The sequence below is a fragment of the Medicago truncatula genome, chromosome 3 (genome assembly GCF_003473485.1).
Source record: "Medicago truncatula cultivar Jemalong A17 chromosome 3, MtrunA17r5.0-ANR, whole genome shotgun sequence".
NCBI classification, from domain to species: Eukaryota; Viridiplantae; Streptophyta; class Magnoliopsida; order Fabales; family Fabaceae; genus Medicago; species Medicago truncatula.
Window position 1 is genome coordinate 13,288,382 of NC_053044.1, and position 18,406 is coordinate 13,306,787.

General features: G+C 33.2%; 3 protein-coding genes across 6 annotated transcripts; all 3 read right to left on the bottom strand.

Moving 5' to 3' along the window:
* Nucleotides 1-60: 60 nt before the first annotated feature.
* Nucleotides 61-6,511, bottom strand: LOC25490394 (putative disease resistance protein At3g14460). 4 transcript variants are annotated; one of them, XR_003010452.2, is made up of 4 exons: nt 2,304-6,511; nt 1,687-2,180; nt 1,407-1,455; nt 61-383 (listed from the first exon to the last, which is right to left on the bottom strand). XR_003010452.2 is itself a non-coding variant. In XM_024779604.2 (2 exons), the coding sequence occupies exon 1, from the start codon at nt 5,905-5,907 to the stop codon at nt 2,317-2,319; it is 3,591 nt and encodes a 1,196-aa protein (XP_024635372.1). In that variant the 5' UTR covers nt 5,908-6,511; the 3' UTR covers nt 61-383; nt 2,304-2,316. The 4 variants fall into 4 exon arrangements, 1 of the variants encoding a protein (XP_024635372.1); XR_003010453.2 differs by lacking the exon at nt 1,687-2,180; XR_003010454.2 differs by lacking the exon at nt 1,687-2,180 and having other exon boundaries at nt 5,620-5,755.
* Nucleotides 6,512-6,635: 124 nt separating this feature from the next.
* LOC25490395 (2-hydroxy-palmitic acid dioxygenase MPO1) lies at nt 6,636-10,534 on the bottom strand. The gene is made up of 4 exons (XM_013603817.3): nt 10,144-10,534; nt 7,217-7,279; nt 7,066-7,137; nt 6,636-6,986 (listed from the first exon to the last, which is right to left on the bottom strand). The coding sequence occupies exons 1-4, from the start codon at nt 10,483-10,485 to the stop codon at nt 6,870-6,872; spliced, it is 594 nt and encodes a 197-aa protein (XP_013459271.1). The 5' UTR covers nt 10,486-10,534; the 3' UTR covers nt 6,636-6,869.
* Nucleotides 10,535-13,599: 3,065 nt separating this feature from the next.
* LOC25490396 (2-hydroxy-palmitic acid dioxygenase MPO1) lies at nt 13,600-16,094 on the bottom strand. Its single transcript, XM_013603819.3, has 4 exons — nt 15,668-16,094; nt 14,191-14,253; nt 14,040-14,111; nt 13,600-13,956 (listed from the first exon to the last, which is right to left on the bottom strand). Exons 1-4 carry the CDS (start codon nt 16,007-16,009, stop codon nt 13,840-13,842), a joined length of 594 nt encoding a protein of 197 aa, XP_013459273.1. The 5' UTR covers nt 16,010-16,094; the 3' UTR covers nt 13,600-13,839.
* Nucleotides 16,095-18,406: the final 2,312 nt, after the last annotated feature.

Below are 18,406 nucleotides of genomic sequence, written 5' to 3' on the forward strand. Positions count from 1 at the left end.
TGTTGTGAGGTTATTTTCATTAGTAATCCAAGGCAGCTTATGTAAACAACTTATAGCATATACAAAAACAATATTGTTATGCAATGATTGTATGTGACATATTGTTACTATAATTAAATTCATGTCCTCTTTACACTTCAATGAATTTTTTGGAATCAATGAAAAGAATATGCTTCTGCAATTAATTTTTGCAATACTCAACTAAACTCTTGTTCTTTCGTTTTTTGGATGATCATTTTCTGAATTTGTGAAATATAGGATGAATGTTCCATGACAATTGCCTACGATTTCTCTACGAAGACCTGGATATTCGCCGGAAATCATTCAGATTAGTGCAGAAAACCGTTGGAAGATCTACCAAGAGTTGAGCAGCAGATACAAATCTGACATAAAAATATAGATACTCTGATTAAGTTTGATGGAATTCATATATAGGAGTAGAGGCAAATAAAACAGTCTACATTCTAAATTACTAGAAGTTACTACGGTTTTTCGGATGGTACACAAATAGGATACATGCATCGCTAATGAAGTAAAGTTAATGGCCACGTTTCCTTTGAGTTTGGGAAAATATTTCAGGGAGGGAAATATATTGAATGAAGAACAACTAATTCGAAAGAATTCAACACCAACATTCTTTACAAATACCCATAACCATCAGAGTTCAACCACATATAGATTCCATAGAAATGCCAAATAAACTGTTTTCATTTTGTTTCATTTTATGCATGCATCGCTTCTCATATGTTCTACAATGATCCTCTGGATGGCTACTAGCTATGAAGCACGGACATTCCTCATATTAGGCGTGTCCATATAATTACACTGAATTATGTGATTTTCTCACATTATTAGTGGTGTCGACGTGTCAATGTCCGTGTCGGTGCTTCACAGGCTACTAGTTTATCAACAAATTCAAAATATCTGCATATCAGTTCACACACAGCTTTAAATTTCTTACGGAAAATATCAAGTGTGTTCTGTTTGTAATTTATATTTCACCATTTAGCTGAGGCACACATCTCTTTGCAGAATTTCCAAGTCATAGACAGATATTACATAGAAAAAGAACTGCACTAATTATTTTGCATGTTGATCAATGTTAGCTAAGGGACTGCAATAATATTTCTAATATATGGACGTGACGTGAGGACAAATAAAACCTAGATTAGCATCCAGATTATTAGCTCAGACATACACCAGCACTGTGAGATTCGAATTGAACTGATTTATCAATCACTTCATGAGCCACATATATTACTGTCACTTGCATTTGGGATTTTACATCGCAATGGAACGTTAACTTTTGCAATGTTAATGAAAAACTTCGAAAGAAAGATAAGCAATTGGACCATGCACGTAGTAAACGGGATAATGTTAAAGCCAATCATAGAAGAAATGTATACCTGCCATCAATTACACTTGAAGTGGTAAACAAAGAGCAAGACATAAAATCTGGGAAACAACAAAACCATGTTACAGAAGAGTTCTAATTGACCAACATGAGGAAGAAATATTAAGTCAAGACAGTTAAATTAAAACAATAGTATGGAAATGATGTTTATTAGAATAATAGATTAGAAAAAAATTCAAACCATGTTACAAGAATTTGACACAGATTAACACTCAATACATTAAAACCAACTCATTAAAATATATATGAAGTCATATAGACAAAAAGATTACCTAACAGTTAGTTGTTGCTTCTCCTTTTCATTTGTTCGTCATTAGTAAACATTTAAGAGTTAATAGGCTTTTACCCCCTGTCATATAGACGAAATATGGTTTACCCCTTGTACAAAAAAAGTTTGGAGATCCCCCTTGAATTTAAAGATTCTTTGGTTTTGGACCCTCAGGGCATATGACTGTGCATTTTCGCTCATGTGGCAGGGGGTAAACCAAATTTCGCCTATATGGCAGGGGGTAAAAGCCTATTAATCCATAAATTTCTGCATAGTCATATGCATTGAGGGTCAAAAACCAAATAATCTTTAAATTACAAGGGCGATCTCCAAAGTTTTTTTTTTACAGGGGGTAAACCATATTTCGCTTATATGGCAGGGGGTAAAAGCCTATTAACCCAACATTTAATAATGGACTAGGGGGAAGGCTGTACACAAGAACTTGGCTTCTCACAACAGCAAGGTTGGACAAAAGCAGGGATGACACAGAATATAATTCTATGATAAAAAAAATAGTTAATGCTATAATATAGTATTTCGATGTTACTATTGAAATTAAAAATATAAATTTAAAATGGCATAACAATAAAGAAACAAAAAAGAAGTATCTTAGAGACTCACCCGGACAAGATACTCATGTGATCAATTCGTCATCGATAATTATGGAGGGAATATGAGCAATCTTACGCCATTCTTTCCCTCGCTTCCTTTGCAATTTTGCTTTCAGTAATGGACAGCAAGTCATATTTATAACTGAAAGCCAGGAAGGCAATCCCTTTTTCGGCAACGACTTAAGTTTGGGAGCGTTCACAATCTCAAGGTTTTGGAGAGAGGTGAGATGTTCAAACCACTTCTCATCAATGCTTTTATCATTAAGACCACAGATGCATAGTGTTTCAAGCGATTTAGGTAGAAGTGGCCCCATCAGTGTGTTCACCATATCATTGCCATTAATTCGCAACACTGAAAGACAAGTGAGATGTTCCCAAGTTTGCTCAGTATTCCACATAATCCCTCCAACATAGCCAACAGTCAATTTCTGTAAACTGATAGGAAAATCATCTATGACAAAAGATTGAAGATTTGGTAGATTATCAATTTCCATTTCTAGAAGGCCAGTAAGAGCGTTCATTCTTTCAGGTAGCGAACGAAGCTTCCCACACTTCCACACTGCAATATAAACAAGGTTTGGAGCGAGCAATCCACCTGGGGGAAATGACTCCAACTCATTACAATCCCATATTTTGATGCTTCTAAGAAACGAGAGACTCTTTTCGGATGCTCTTTCTGCAAGTACTATTGATTTCAGATTTTTACATCCCTCAATGAACAAACTCTTGAGGACAGGGAGAGCACCCAAGGTAAATGAAATCATTGAATTACAGCTATAAGATATTTTCAATTCCTCGAGGAATGTGTAACTGTGAAAGTATTCACGAGGAAGGAATTCCAAATTCTCACAATTACTAATTTTGAGAAATTTCAAGGTTTTTGGTAGACCGTCTGTTGGGAAAGACGTTAGAAATGGAAAGTCATCTATGGTAAACTGTCGAAGAGAATAGAGAGGGAGCATCAATTGGCTGATAACATGTGAGAATGGAATTATCATTATGAAATTGCTATTATCATCTAAATGTCTTGATTCCACCGAAAAAGGATATCCTCTTAACTCAAGTTCAGTTAAGGAAGGAAGATTGTCAGGTATGTCTCCTCTCAGTTTCGGGCACTTACTTAGTAACAGACTTTTTAGACTAGGAAAATTTGTCGTTGTACCTCCAATGAAGTTCCATTCCTCCCATTCTGGCATATCCTCAAAGTGTAGAGTCTCCAAGGAGGGAAATGGTTGAAATGAAGGAGAACTATCACTTCCGTAGAACTCTGTGCCAACACTCTTTATTGAAAGCATCGAATCAATAATGAGTTCTTTCAAATTTCCCAATTGTCCAAGGGGTGGAAGCCATATACACTTATCGAAATTCGAGATCCTTAAATACACCATGTTGCCAAATAAAAAATCACCCAACCAATTTGGAATGCTGTATCCACCATAGCCTTTGATGGTGAGACTTTTCAAATTTGTTGAGGGTCGCAAATTTTCAAGTACAGCCCTTTGAACTTGTGAATCTGAAAAAGTACTACCACACTCCCATTCTAAAGCTAACTTGTCTATTTGTTCTTTCATCTTCAAATTGGCTTGAAAAGCTTCAGAGGGGTCATTAACATTTTGTAGTTGTGAGATTGAAAGTTTTCCATGTAGGTGGGGAAATTTTCCTAGTTCGGCTACCATCAATCCACCATTACGTTTACTGACAACAAAGTTGGACAAAGTGTGGAGATTTTCTAATTTGGCTATTTGTGCGGGCATCTCCCCCAATGCAGTGTCACTAATGTCAAGGCACTGTAGATTGACCAATTCTCCTATGTCCTCGGGCAATTCAACGAGCCTTCTACAGCCTGCCAATAACAAGAACTGCAGATTGTAAAGCTTGCATGTTTCATAAGGCAATCTTTCAATATTAGTGTGAGAAAGATTTAAGTACCGGAGGTATAACAAATTTCCAATAGATTTGGGAACCTCGGTGATACTCTTGTAGTTTGACAAAGACAACACACGCAACTGTTTCATTTCTGGTAGCAGGTCATGTACGGTCTTGTTTGATAGTAAACAAAGAGGCGATTGTTCTTGTAACGGTAGTGCTAGAAAGGTACGTAAACCTTTTAATCTATACAACATATCAAATTTATCATGTGAATCATATATCCCTCTAGTGTATGACAAATTATGTACCCCTTTATGTAGGTTATGTTCGTCCAACCTGATACAGTATGAAGATGAAACCATTGTAGCTAAATCATGGATAAGGTTTTGCATTTCAAAGTTTTCTTCACCAATAGACCGTCGATGTATCAACGACCATGATACTAGTATATCAAAGTATTCTTTTCCGACTTTTTCCTGATCTATGGACGATTCTACTAAGCCTTCTGCAATCCACAGCTGAACTATCACATTTTTTTCTAAGATGGAGTTCTTCGGAAAAATTGAGCAATATGCAAAGCACCGTTTTAAAGGAGGAGAAAGATAGTGGTAGTTCAGTTGTAGAGCAGGTTGCACGTCATAACCTATTGATTCCCAAATGTCACGCATTAGCACATTATTCCAGTAATATGGGGACAATTCAATGCGAAGAAAAGCCGCAATTGATACTGCAGCTAATGGTATACCGTAACATTTTTTTGCAATTTCCCTGCCAATTTCTTCTAGATTGGATCGTTGTTTGTCATTACATGCTCCAAATGCATGCCTGGCAACTAAAGACCAACAATCTTCGCTTTCCAGAGGTTTCAAATAGTGGACATAAAAAAAGGTTTGCATGGATTTTGGAACTCTTTCATCTCGTGTTGTGATGATGATCCTACTTCCCTTTTTCCCAGCATGTAAGATATCTGTCAATAATATCCAGTCGACAGAACATACACCCAAGGCCCCATCCAATACTAACAAAAAAATTGGTTTCATATTGTCACAACTAATTGTTTGTGAAGTAATATATTCAAGAATGGTTTCACAAAACTTTAAAATACCAAAATCAGTTGAGATATACTCCCATAGTTTGAACTCAAATTTGTCATTTACTTCAGGATCGTTATAAAGGAGTTCTGCAAAGGTAGTTTTACCAATCCCTTCAATACCCACGATTGAAATAATTCGTATTTGACTATCATCACAATCACTAGACAACAAAAGATGTTTAAGTTTCTCTTTATCACTGTCTCTTCCATAAATAGAAGATTCATCAACCAAAGGAGAACTTCTACGAGTTCCACGCAAAACATTGCTGGAAGTCAAGCGTTCTAATCTTTGAGTTAATTTTAGCAATTTACAGTTAATCGCTTCATTAAACGGGTTGAAAGGAGAAGAAAGATATTTCAGCACCTTAGAAGCAGGAGTTTCCACTTTGCAGCGCAACGCCTCAGTGTTGATTTCATCAACGAAATTGTGAACTTCATAGACAGCAAATCTCAGCCCATCCAGCAATTCTATGACAATAGAATTTATGATCTGTTTCTCCTCATCATCATCAAGTACATTTGGAACCCTCAGCAATGATTTCTTCAGCTTTTTCAAGACTGAAAAGTCAAGCTTCATGCTCCGGAAGTTGTCCACAAACTCACCAGAATCAAGCTTCTCTAACAACACTGACACCTTCCTAAGAGCCGCCATTCGTAGATCTTTGTTTGTAACAAGAACAACAACAAGAATATAGGTTTAGAAGAAATCACAACAAAATGAAAGTGAGTATAGCAAAACTCAATTTATTTATTTAACGTGTAAAACAAAAAGACAGACAGATGTGTAGCATCTTTTAAATTATTTTAGTGAGATTTAAGCTATGATGCAAAGCATCACATGCTTATCATGGTCTGAACTATTATATGTATTATTATGCAAACAGCACATGCTTTCTATTCTTACCTACATTGCATAGGTATGTGTACGGTACCCGATACCGGTACGGGATACGACATTTCTCAAAAAACTACTAAGATAGAGTCAAGATAATATTTTTTTTATTTAAAATAACATAGCATGTGGAAATTATATTGCTCAAATATATTCAATATTATGTTTATTGTCGCTTTTATGTGTTTTTGTAAATGCATTGTTATACACACTTAGGTGTTGATTTTTTTGGCTTGCATCTTCTTTTCAACTCACCGGAGCTTTGAATGGTTGAAGTCATTAGCATATATGATTTATGATTTTTTGTTATGTGTAGTTGTCAGTTAGGAAGGAACTGTGATCTTACTTACTTACTTTTGTTACTTTACTTTTATCAAGGAGATAATTTCGTTAGCAAATTTGGTTATGTCGTTTATATGTAACTTATATATTTTTTAAAGTCATGTTTAAATTTTCATAAACTCGTACAAATTTATGAGTCAAGTCTATGAACGTTTTTCGAATCTATGTAATCTAATGATTTTCACAACCTTGCCCTTACACCTTCAACAAACAAATGGACTAAATTAAAACAAAGTCCCAAAGCCCTAGATATTGCCCCAATTTTACTTATACCATAAACTAACCACGGGGTAATCAGGAATCAACTATAAGTCGATTCCTGATGCTAACAATGATATTATTTGTCTAGAACAACAACATTTGTAAACAACTTTTTCAAGCTAAGAAAGTTTCTTTTGTTGCTTGTCCTTCCATTCTTTGATATTAGCTTCTATCCTTGCCTTCACATTTGTTTGAAATCCAGGATATGGTTCATATCCAATGGATGATTGGAGGACCTGCAAAATAAATTAAAATAGTCAATCTTGTTTCCAATTTGAATCAAAACCAGTTCAAAGCACTATGCCAAATAATTACCTCAAGAATTACGAAGAAAGGACCCATTAAAAGAGCTTGAGCAAGGTTGTCCAATAGAGCTGGTGCACGTTTCTGACAGAAAAATAATAGAACATAGTACTAAATGAATTGTGAAAATCTACGCATATTTAGTGATGGATCAATGATTTACCTCAAATGCACCATGGCCAATAAATTGTCCAATCCAACCAATCAACTGAGCAACCAACACAACCTGAAAGATTAGAGTCCTAATTAAAGAAAAGTAATTATTTACAAAACGTAACAAAACACTGCCTTTGACCCTTGCTTTACATTAGATGTTAATATTGGCACGTAGCAATGAGCTTCGATTATTTGCTATAACAGTAATTCTAAGGTTTTGTTTACGAGTTTGGGGTGAAGAAAAGGAGGAGTTTGAAAAAAAGGAAGAAGCAAATAGAAGAAATAGATGATATTGAAAGGGGAAGATTTTGGGGGTTATTTTTCTTCATAATAGAAAACCCTCCTCATTTGGGATAACTAAAAAATTGTATTGGAGGGCTTTTGAAGGTTTTGGAGAGTTTACATTAATTCTTCAAATTTAATATATGTTGTTATAATATTCTTAAAATTAAAAAATATATTAATTATAAACATTAATTTATCATTCTCTAAAAAAATCATTCTTTCAAAAAATATGATTTTTTTCCTTCCAATTTCCCCTATATTTCCCCATAATAGAAAACCCTCCTCATTTGGGATAACTAAAAAATTGTATTGGAGGGCTTTTGAAGGTTTTGGAGAGTTTACATTAATTCTTCAAATTTAATATATGTTGTTATAATATTCTTAAAATTAAAAAATATATTAATTATAAACATTAATTTATCATTCTCTAAAAAAATCATTCTTTCAAAAAATATGATTTTTTTCCTTCCAATTTCCCCTATATTTCCCCATAATAGAAAACCCTCCTCATTTGGGATAACTAAAAAATTGTATTGGAGGGCTTTTGAAGGTTTTGGAGAGTTTACATTAATTCTTCAAATTTAATATATGTTGTTATAATATTCTTAAAATTAAAAAATATATTAATTATAAACATTAATTTATCATTCTCTAAAAAAATCATTCTTTCAAAAAATATGATTTTTTTCCTTCCAATTTCCCCTATATTTCCCCATAATAGAAAACCCTCCTCATTTGGGATAACTAAAAAATTGTATTGGAGGGCTTTTGAAGGTTTTGGAGAGTTTACATTAATTCTTCAAATTTAATATATGTTGTTATAATATTCTTAAAATTAAAAAATATATTAATTATAAACATTAATTTATCATTCTCTAAAAAAATCATTCTTTCAAAAAATATGATTTTTTTCCTTCCAATTTCCCCTATATTTCCAACCCGGGATGAAGCTAATTAAAGGGGGACCAACAGAGGCCACGGTCAACCCTAGATTTTTACTATAATTTTGTTCATATTAATATGCTATTATATTTTTTGGTCACTATATTTATTATCTGTGGTTGTACGATGAACTTTTTTTTTATTCACTCAATTTACTTAGCCTTAAACATTCAAGTTTCTAAGCTTAATTACACTAGCTATTATTTATAATGCATAACAATGAAAAATAAAGTAAAGTTTTGTTGCAATTTACAAAACAACATTAATCCTTAACAAATATCAATTTACAATTCCTTGTTGCAATTTGGTGAATTTTTTTTCTTTATAGCATACAGTGTTATATACGCACTCTCGTACCAACAATTCAGTGCTCGTGATTTTATCTTGAATTTATCCTATTACCTTTACATTTTATTGTTTAATTTTTTCTTTCTTTACTATTCAAAAATCTTCTTTAGTCTCGTCATACTAAACGAGCCTCTCATCTTTTGTATATCTTTGAAATTTCTCATAACTTTTGGATATATCATATGATTTTTTAAATTTCTTGAATATATTATGCATATAAAATTTTATTTTTTCTTTACTAAGTTATACTCTTAAATTTAGTCCTCCCTAAAATAATTTTTTGGCTCCGTCCCTATTTCCAACCCCCTCCCCTCCAAACTCCCAAACAAAGCCTAAGATAATAATAACCATTTAATCAACAAAAATGTTTAACATTCATCATCTCTAACCAAAAAATCATAAAATATTATGGTTTGTGACTGAAAGATAATAATAAAAAAAATGGACACGTCAATGCATCAAATTTATTTATTTAGCTATAAATACATCTTTAGTGTTTTTTTATTTTTCTAATAAAGATAGGTTGCCCAATTAATTATAAATGCATCAAATTATTTATTTATTTAGATACCCTTTGTACCACTCTGAAAATTTTCAAATAACCAAATATATGGTCTGTGTGACCACATTTTTCAGTTGCAACTAAAATGTGCGTGACCACTATTTTTCCAATTAGTTAACCAAATAAATTTTAAAAAAATAGTGCTAACGCAACTAAAAAACTGCGGTCACACAGATCATATATTTGGTTAACTTAAATTTTCTAAAGTGGTATAAAGGAGTGTACACATTAAGTGTGTCAACCTATCATTGTTTTTTTTAAAGGATCTTTTTAGTGTTGTTCATTCCCTTAATTTATTTAGGTTTTATGTGTAAGGTATGCTATAAAATTTCTTCAATTTTTATAATCTATAATGGAACCAAGTTTATACGTGTTAGAACCAAGTTGGTCAAGACATAAGGACTTTTAATATTTTTTATGATATCAAAAATATAAAAATATAATTTATCCTCTGTTTAAGTGTGCAAATAATAATTTATAAAACATAAATTAACAGATAAAACTAGAATAGATATTAAAAAACAATTTATTTTTTTTATCGTAATAGTTTGGTTTGCGTCTAAAAGTGACGTGATAATTCAGAGTTCATAAGACAAAAGATTCTTCCTGTTCAAACATTGTATTTTTTTTTATCATTCTACATTAACTTAGAGTTGTATTATTTGAACACACGTGAACTTGAGATATCCGAATCTAAGTTCAATGTTTTTTACCATTAGACTAAACTATTAGAGTCTGAAATATATTATTGCTAACAAATAAAATGAAACATACAACGTTATGAACTAATTCAGTACCTTCCAAGCAAGTTCGAATCCGAGTGAATTTGCGATGAAACTTGAAGAAACCCAACAAAGAAAAGTGATGAAGCCAACAAAGGAACCAGCTTTAATATCCAAAGCAGCGTAGAAAAGAGCGTAGAAAATGGTGAAGATGAAGCCAAGGTTGAAAACAAAGACAGGGTGTATAAGATTAAGAACTGTTTGGGATGGAGAGAAAATAGGAGGGGTGAAGTAAAGTAGAATAAGAGCTGTGAAAAGGAGAGGCCAAACAAAGAGGATATGGATTGCAACGTTTATTGGGTTGCTATGATAAGCGCCATAGAATGCAAAGTGCTTTTCCAGATCTAATAGACCCATTTTTTCTGGTTTGTAATGTGGACAATATGATTGATTACTATATGTTTATATTGAATTATTGATTGATTCAATTCAAAATGCTTGTTTCAATTTTAATATTAGAGATTTATTCAAAAAAATATTTTTTTTAATATTATAGATTGGTTGTTAGTTGCTTGCTTCTCAGCATGCTCGTTTGGTTGTTAGTTGACTTTGGACATGGTCATTTTCAATACTACATAGATAAAGGTTTTATTCCTTCATTTAACATTTTCATAATCAGCAACAAGAATCGATTGATCTTAGTCGTAAAAGATTTGAGCTCTTTGAGTACAGGGGTTTCATCTCTGGTTCTTGTGTATGTAAAAAAAAATAATATATGGTTATCACGGTTAAACAATAGTGAAAACTTTGTATTTCTATGGTGTAACGGTTCGGTTTGGATCGGTTTTCATTCTTTTTCAAAAAAGGAACGAAACCAAACAAATCGGTTTGATTTGGTTGATTGGTTTATTTAAAAATACAATTAAAATAAAAATTCATATTCTTACAAATTTGTATTTCATGCATAAAACATATGTCATGCTAAAATATTTCATTGAACTTTGTATTTCATATATTGTTTTTTCATGTTATCTATTTTTCAAACAACTTTTATAACTAACCTTACTCAATATTTCCAAGGCATATAATACGATATATTTTAAAAAATTTGAAGGCGTAAACATGATAAAAACTAACCAACAGATGAACGATTTGGTGATGAGGAAAATTGGGTTAGGTCATGGGTGTGGTTGACAGCTAGGGTTTCTTTTTTAGTAGAAATGAAATAGAGTCTGAGTGATGAGATGAGATTAGTATGAGAGGAAGTGAATGGATTATGTAGTATTTTATGTTGGGCTTTAATTTTGGACATAATCATAAGTGTGTGTGTGTGTGAGGAGGGATAATAATAGTAAAATGGGGAGTGAGGTTAGCATGGGTTCGGTTTATCGGTTTCTTGGATCTCAAAATGAAAAATCGAGAACCAAACCAAATAAGATCGGTTTCGATTGGTTCGGTTCGGTTTTGAACCTTACCAGACAAGGTCGGATACATTTTTGGTTTGGTTCGGTTTGGACTTTCAGTTTCATCGGTTTTATCTTAACCGCTTACACCCCTATGTATTCCACTTCGTACCGATAACATGATAACAAAAAAATTCATCACCAATACACATTGACGTTGGCGATATTTGCTAAAATTACCATCAGTAAAGTAAAAACAGATAAGTGTTACATGGTGTATATAGGGTCCAATGGGTGTTTGTTCAATAACATGTGTTCGAAGATTGCTTTTTAGGCCCCCCCAATATCTCTTTAGGCCCCCTAAAAATACAAAAATAACCTTTATAATACATCCGGTAGTTACATACCGGTAGTGCATTTTAAATTTTCACATTTTACACCTTCGGTATGTACATACCGGAGGCACATTTACAAATTTTCACGTTTATCGCATTATGTTATTTAAATGTACATGCTCTGCTATGTTGGAAAATTCACAAACTTTTGGTAGGGTGCATAAAATTTACAGAAATAAAAGGATCAAACTTTTCATTGAATATGACATAACTCTAAAAAAATTATGCAGAAACAATACGAGAGAGGAAGAAGCAAGGTTTACCTTCTAAATGATTGCAATTGAGTAAAGATTGACGCCATTTGTTCTATTAATTGTGATGAAAACACAACAAAAATTGGCCAAAAAACGCAAGGTATGGAACAATATTGAAGCTTAGAAAATAACTCTTAAAAAACTGCACCATTTTATATAGATAACAACGTGGGTGGAGTACGGTATATATATACCGGAGGTGTAATTGAGAAATCGCAAAATGAATGTTCCTCCAGAACATAACTACCGAATGCGATAAACGTGAAAATTTGTAAATGTGCCTCCGGTATGTACATACCGAAGGTGTAAAATGTGAAAATTTAAAATGCACTACCGGTATGTAACTACCGGATGTATTATAAAGGTTATTTTTGTATTTTTAAGGGGCCTAAAAAGATATTGGGGGAGCCTAAAAAGCAATCTTCCATGTGTTCTTGTTATACGGACTGACACAATGTTCATTCCGTCTAGATTCGACGCGACCCAAGCCCCTAGAACAGACGATACTATACGATGGACATACCTTAAATTCCACTAGATCATGATCTGTTCAAAGGGTTCCTTGCCTCCCAATCCGAGTCTTATGCAGCAGACCGCCCCGATGGTCACTCACGTTCTCTTCGAGACAGTTGTCCAGGTAAAAGACTATGGGTCAAAACTCTACTTACCCATTATATATGCCTTAGGTATGACACTACTAATCCATATTATAGTCGCATGACCTCTTGAACCCTTTACTGACTCGGACGTCGGAGCGTATGCATGTACACCATCCCCCTCTGGTGGAGAAGGACTTGCGGCGGACAGACTAAAGCTTGATCCCTCTACACAACGGATCTCAACCAATCATCCATCTTCTTAGGTCCAAACAAATTATTTCTATCCTTTAGAACATTCACAACGAAGACATCCATTCTTGGATATTTAAATAGCTCTAATTTGTGCAAATCATTTGTTTATAACTTTTTTAAGAGCCATATTTAATATGCATTAAGTTCTTTCAACCTAGCACCTCAAACTGATTTTTAAACATAACTCATTAATCATCTAGTAATAACTTTATATCACTATATTTCAATATTCTCAAAAAATATAGATCCCACCAAAAAAGACCGCTACACAAAATACCCCCTATATGTACTCTTTTTTTTGGTTACACAACGAGAATACTCGTTAAATACAAAATCTTAAAAGTAAGACTTCCATTGTGGATGATATTGGCATGGTGTCACAACAATGCGAAAAAAATGAAGATTTCACTGCAACTTTGGTTTTGATTGTCACCAACAAAGATTATCTATTTGACAGTGTTGAATACTTCAAAAATTCACAAGATGGTGTTCCACTGTGGTTGCTCTAGCAAGATGCTTTTTTTGCTACAACAAGGATCATTACATCAAGAAATTGCATTCCTCTTGAGAAGAATCAGGGTTGCAAGCAATCATTCCAAATGATAAAAAATAATCAAGAATAAAGGCATCCAAGAAGACTCACAAGAACTACATTGACAATGAAATTGAGGAACTCATAGTTAGAAATAGCTGCACAATGTTCATGATGTTTGTTTGGAACAAATATACTTTTATTATCTCTCCACTAATTTATCTCCAATTTCCCCTCAATAAATGACAACACAACAAATCCAGTTTTCTGTAAGATTTTATTTTTCTATTTCCAAAGGAATGGTTTAAAACAACAACATTTGCAAACTATTTTAAGCTAAGAAAGTTTCTTTTGTTCAATGTCCTTGAATTCTTTGATATTGGCTTCTATCCTTGCCTTCACCTTTGTCTGAAATCCTGGATATGGTTCATATCCGATGGATGATTGGAGGACCTACAAAACAAATTAAGATAGTCAACCTTGTTTTCATTTTGAAAGAAACCAGTTCAAATCGCTATGACAAACAGTTAAGTTACCTCAAGAATCACGAAGAAAGGCTCCATTAAAAGACCTTGAGCAAAGTCATCCAATCGAGTTGGTGCACGTTTCTGATAGAAAAATTATATATCATAAATGAATTGAGAAAATCTATGTGTAGTGCTTTTCAGTGATGGAACAAGGATTTACCTCAAACACAACATGACCAATAGATGTTCCAGTCCATCCAATCAACTGAGCAGCCAACACAACCTGAAAGATTATAGTCCATAATTAAAGCACAACAATTGTTTATAAAACAGAACACAAAACTACCTCTGACCCTTGTCATAAACATCTTTTGTATTCATCCTATATATTAAAAAAATACGTAATACATTTAACGTGTCTACTTTGTGTATCCATGCTTCTAAAGTATCTCGTTATATAAATCTTTTTACTCACTTATATGTGGATGTGGACCGGAATAAGAAATATAGCCCAGTGCCCCTCTGCCATAATTAACGTAGCCTAACATCACATAGTTACATAAGAGACATGTGACAGGTTAAATTGAGACGGGTGAATTGGCCACATGCTCAGCACGTGGGCGAGATAAGCATACCAAGAGTAAATCTCGGAAGACGGCCTCCTGTCATGACTTCTAATGGAGTGGAGTCTAGCTACCTGTATCCGAGATGGAGTCTCGGGCTGTTACGCTTTTCACTAGGTTTCGCCTCATTAGCTGTGGCACTTTTGACTTGCTCACATACACCCACACATTGGATAAAGATGAACACGCAACAACCGAGATAATGGTTTGACCAAGCAGATAGGAACAACCATCCCTACTATCACGAGGGATGTGAGCTTATAAATAAGAAAGAAAGGACAGGCTAACGAACGCTCACCGATCACTACACTTAAGACTTCTTGCTTAGTATATATCCGGCAGGGTCTATACTTTTAACTTGTCATATGTGTAACCCCAATAGGGAAGAAAGTGTAAAACAAGTTACAAACAAAAAACAAACATCATATTCTACAAACTAATTGGAAAGGATGGATGAGCACATTGTAAACCCAGACCCTCCTTCCATCTGGTCAGATCCTGGAATATCATTCTGTCCCAATTTTCTTTGGGTTAGGCCTTGACCCGACCCATACCCTACGGGCTCACAAGACGAACCAGAGTTCCTATACTCATAGTTAAAACATATTTGCTTTACATTGGATTTTAATGATTGGTAGCAATGTTCTTTGAATATTGCAAGACAGTCAATCATAATTGAATCAGAGTTCGTGTACTTATAAGCTATATAAGCTCCCCTACAAATAAGAGCTTATAAGCTATAATTTCAAAATTTGGTACTAGCAAACATACTTTACCAAAACTAAATGCTAACTAACTCTAACAAACTAGCTAATTCATAATTGAATTCATATCATGTATAATTGAGTATAACTATGAAACACAGACACTCCTATGATTACGCGTGTCCGACACCGAAACATATAATTACACTGATTTTCGTGTTTCATAGAACTATAGGCATAAAATAATTGAGTATAACTATGAAACACAGACACTCCTAAGATTACGCGTGTCCGATACCGAAACATATAATTACACTGAATTATGTGATTTTCGTGTTTCATAGAACTATAGGCATGAATAAAATAGTACCTTCCAAGCGAGTTGGAAGCCGAGTGAATTAGCGATGAAACTAGACGAAACCCAACAAAGAAGAGTGAATACAGCAACAAAGGAACCAGCTTTGATATCCAAAGCAACATAGTAAACAGCATAGAAAACAGCGAATACAAAACCAAAGTTGAAAATTAAAACAGGGTGGATAAAATTAAGGAGTGTTTGGGAAGGAGAGAAAAATGGAGGAGTAAAGTAAAAGAGAATAAGAAAAGTGAAAATGAGAGGCCAAACAAAGAGTTTGTGGAGTATAACGTTTATTGGGTTCGTATGGTTAGCGCCGTAGAAGGCAAAGTGCTTTTCCAGATCTAATATATCCATTTTTTTGGGTTCTGGTTAGAATGGTTTGTTTGTTTGATATTGTTATATATTTTCTGTATTTCCTCCTCATTGTATGTATATACAAGAATTATTTCGTTCAACACAAAAATGGAAATGGTGGGATAACAGTCCTTTTCATTGTTGAAAATTTCATGTATCGGGTTGTCACAATAGTCTTCTATATATCAAAATTTTAAAATAATATCTAATTGTGTACGATGTTAGTCAAAATAGTCATTTACATTAAAATATCTTGTTAACATTGTCATACTAACTTTTAAATATATTGACATATTAGTCTTGACAAATACTTAATTAGTGTCAAATCAATCCCGGTATGAATAGATTTAATATACGACTATTTTAATGTCCGAGATAATTTTGACTTTTGAAGTGCACAATCAATGACTGCTTTGAAATTTTTATACATTAAGGAACTATTGTGACTGTTTGCTAATTATTTAGGGACTAAAGTGGCTATTACTCCGAAGATGATGTATCTGGTTAAGAATTTAGAGTAAATACATTAATTTTTGTTGACTCAAATATCTTTTATAAATATGATTAATTTTTTTTTTGTAGTGGTCGGGGTTCGAACCCCGGACCCTGCATATATCATGCATTGTCCATATCAACCGAGCTAAGCTCACGAGGAGAAATATGATCAAATTAAGTATATGGATTGATTTTATTTTATTTTTAAAAAAAAAAAAACAAGTATATAGATTGGATGAGATTCAAAGTGTTAGGTTGAATTCAATATTAATAAATATTGATCGTAAATATTGATAAGCGAGAAGGATGGCAGTTATGGTGGGTAGGGGGTTGACATCCAATTGCTGGCACCATTTTTGGCAATAAGTCAGGTTGTCCGATAAGGGCATGGTTTATTTAAGGTTTGGTCCGACTTAACTTTTTTAGTAAAAGGTGTAGGGCTTTTTAGAAAGTCTATGGGCTTAAGAATATAAATAAGTCTATTAAGCTATAGTTTACATCGGTTCGGTCATCGACTTAGTAAGGGTGTTGGGTCATCAATTGAACTACATGATTGGATCAGTTTAAATCGAATAACTCGGTTAGATAAGCCAGTCTGAAGATTAAATTTTTCTAAGTGTTTAACTTGATTAAATCGGATTGAACGATGACTCGGTCACTTAAAAACTAAAAAATTGACATATAATATGTATATTAATATTTGTATAACTATATTTTTTAAAGAAAATAGTTATATTTTGATGACATGAAATAGATTTTTTTTTTTGCATATATATTAATATTAATATAATAGGTAAATTTTCTAGTGTACTTGCGGTGAGTACAATAATAGAATCTAGAGTTTAAACTGTTTATGATATGTCTTGAGAATGATCCAAATGGTGGTATTTGTAGGCTTGTAGCCCTTGGTGGGCTTGTTTTAGCGTGACTTAAGCCCTAAATAAGCTGGGTTTTAGGTCTTTTAATCCGATTCTAGATGCTTCTAAAAGCTGGCTATGATGGCGCTCATGTATGGATTGGATTGTTTCTAAATTATTTTTGGTAGATTTAAATTTACTTTTAGTCCCTGTATTCTCTCCTTTTACAATTTCCGTCCCATAGTTTTAAAATTATCAATTTTGATCCTCTAGTTTTTGTTTTACATTACCCATTTTAATTTACTCATCCCTTTTAAAAAGGTATATCACATACACATGTATAAGCTACACCTAAGTAAGAACTAAGGTGATATATTAAGTATTATAAGGAGCGCTTTTAAATAAAAACAATCCAAAGAACAAAGAAATTAATGGGTAAAATCAAACTTTTTGGTTCCTAAAGTTGTTGTAATTTGATCTAAACCAAAGTCTTTGGATCGAAATATAGTAATTTTTTATACAAAAGGGATTATTTGTTCTCCCAATATTCATTAGAGTAAAGATTGATAGACACACTTAATGTGTACACCCCTTTGTACCACTCTTAAAAATTTCAAATAACCAAATATGCGATTTGTGTGACCACATTTTTTCACTTGCGTGACCTTTATTTAGAAGCTGAAAAATGTGGTCACGCAACTAAAATGCGCGTGACCCCTATTTATTTATTTTTTTGGTACAATGACCACTATTTTTTCAATTAGTTAACTAAATAAATTCTAGGAAAATAGTGCTCACGCAACTAAAAAAAAATATGGTCACACATATTATATATTTATTTAACTGAAATTTTTCAGAGGTGTACAAAGGATATACACATTAAGGATGTCTACCTATCATTGCTCTATTGATTAAGGATATAAAGTGAGAATTGATGTTGACACATGTTATAAGGCTGAAAAACACCGGTAAAATACGAAAATATCCCCTCGACGGTTAACTACCGAAATAATGAACCAGCTGCAGTTAACTCTTGAAGTTCCTT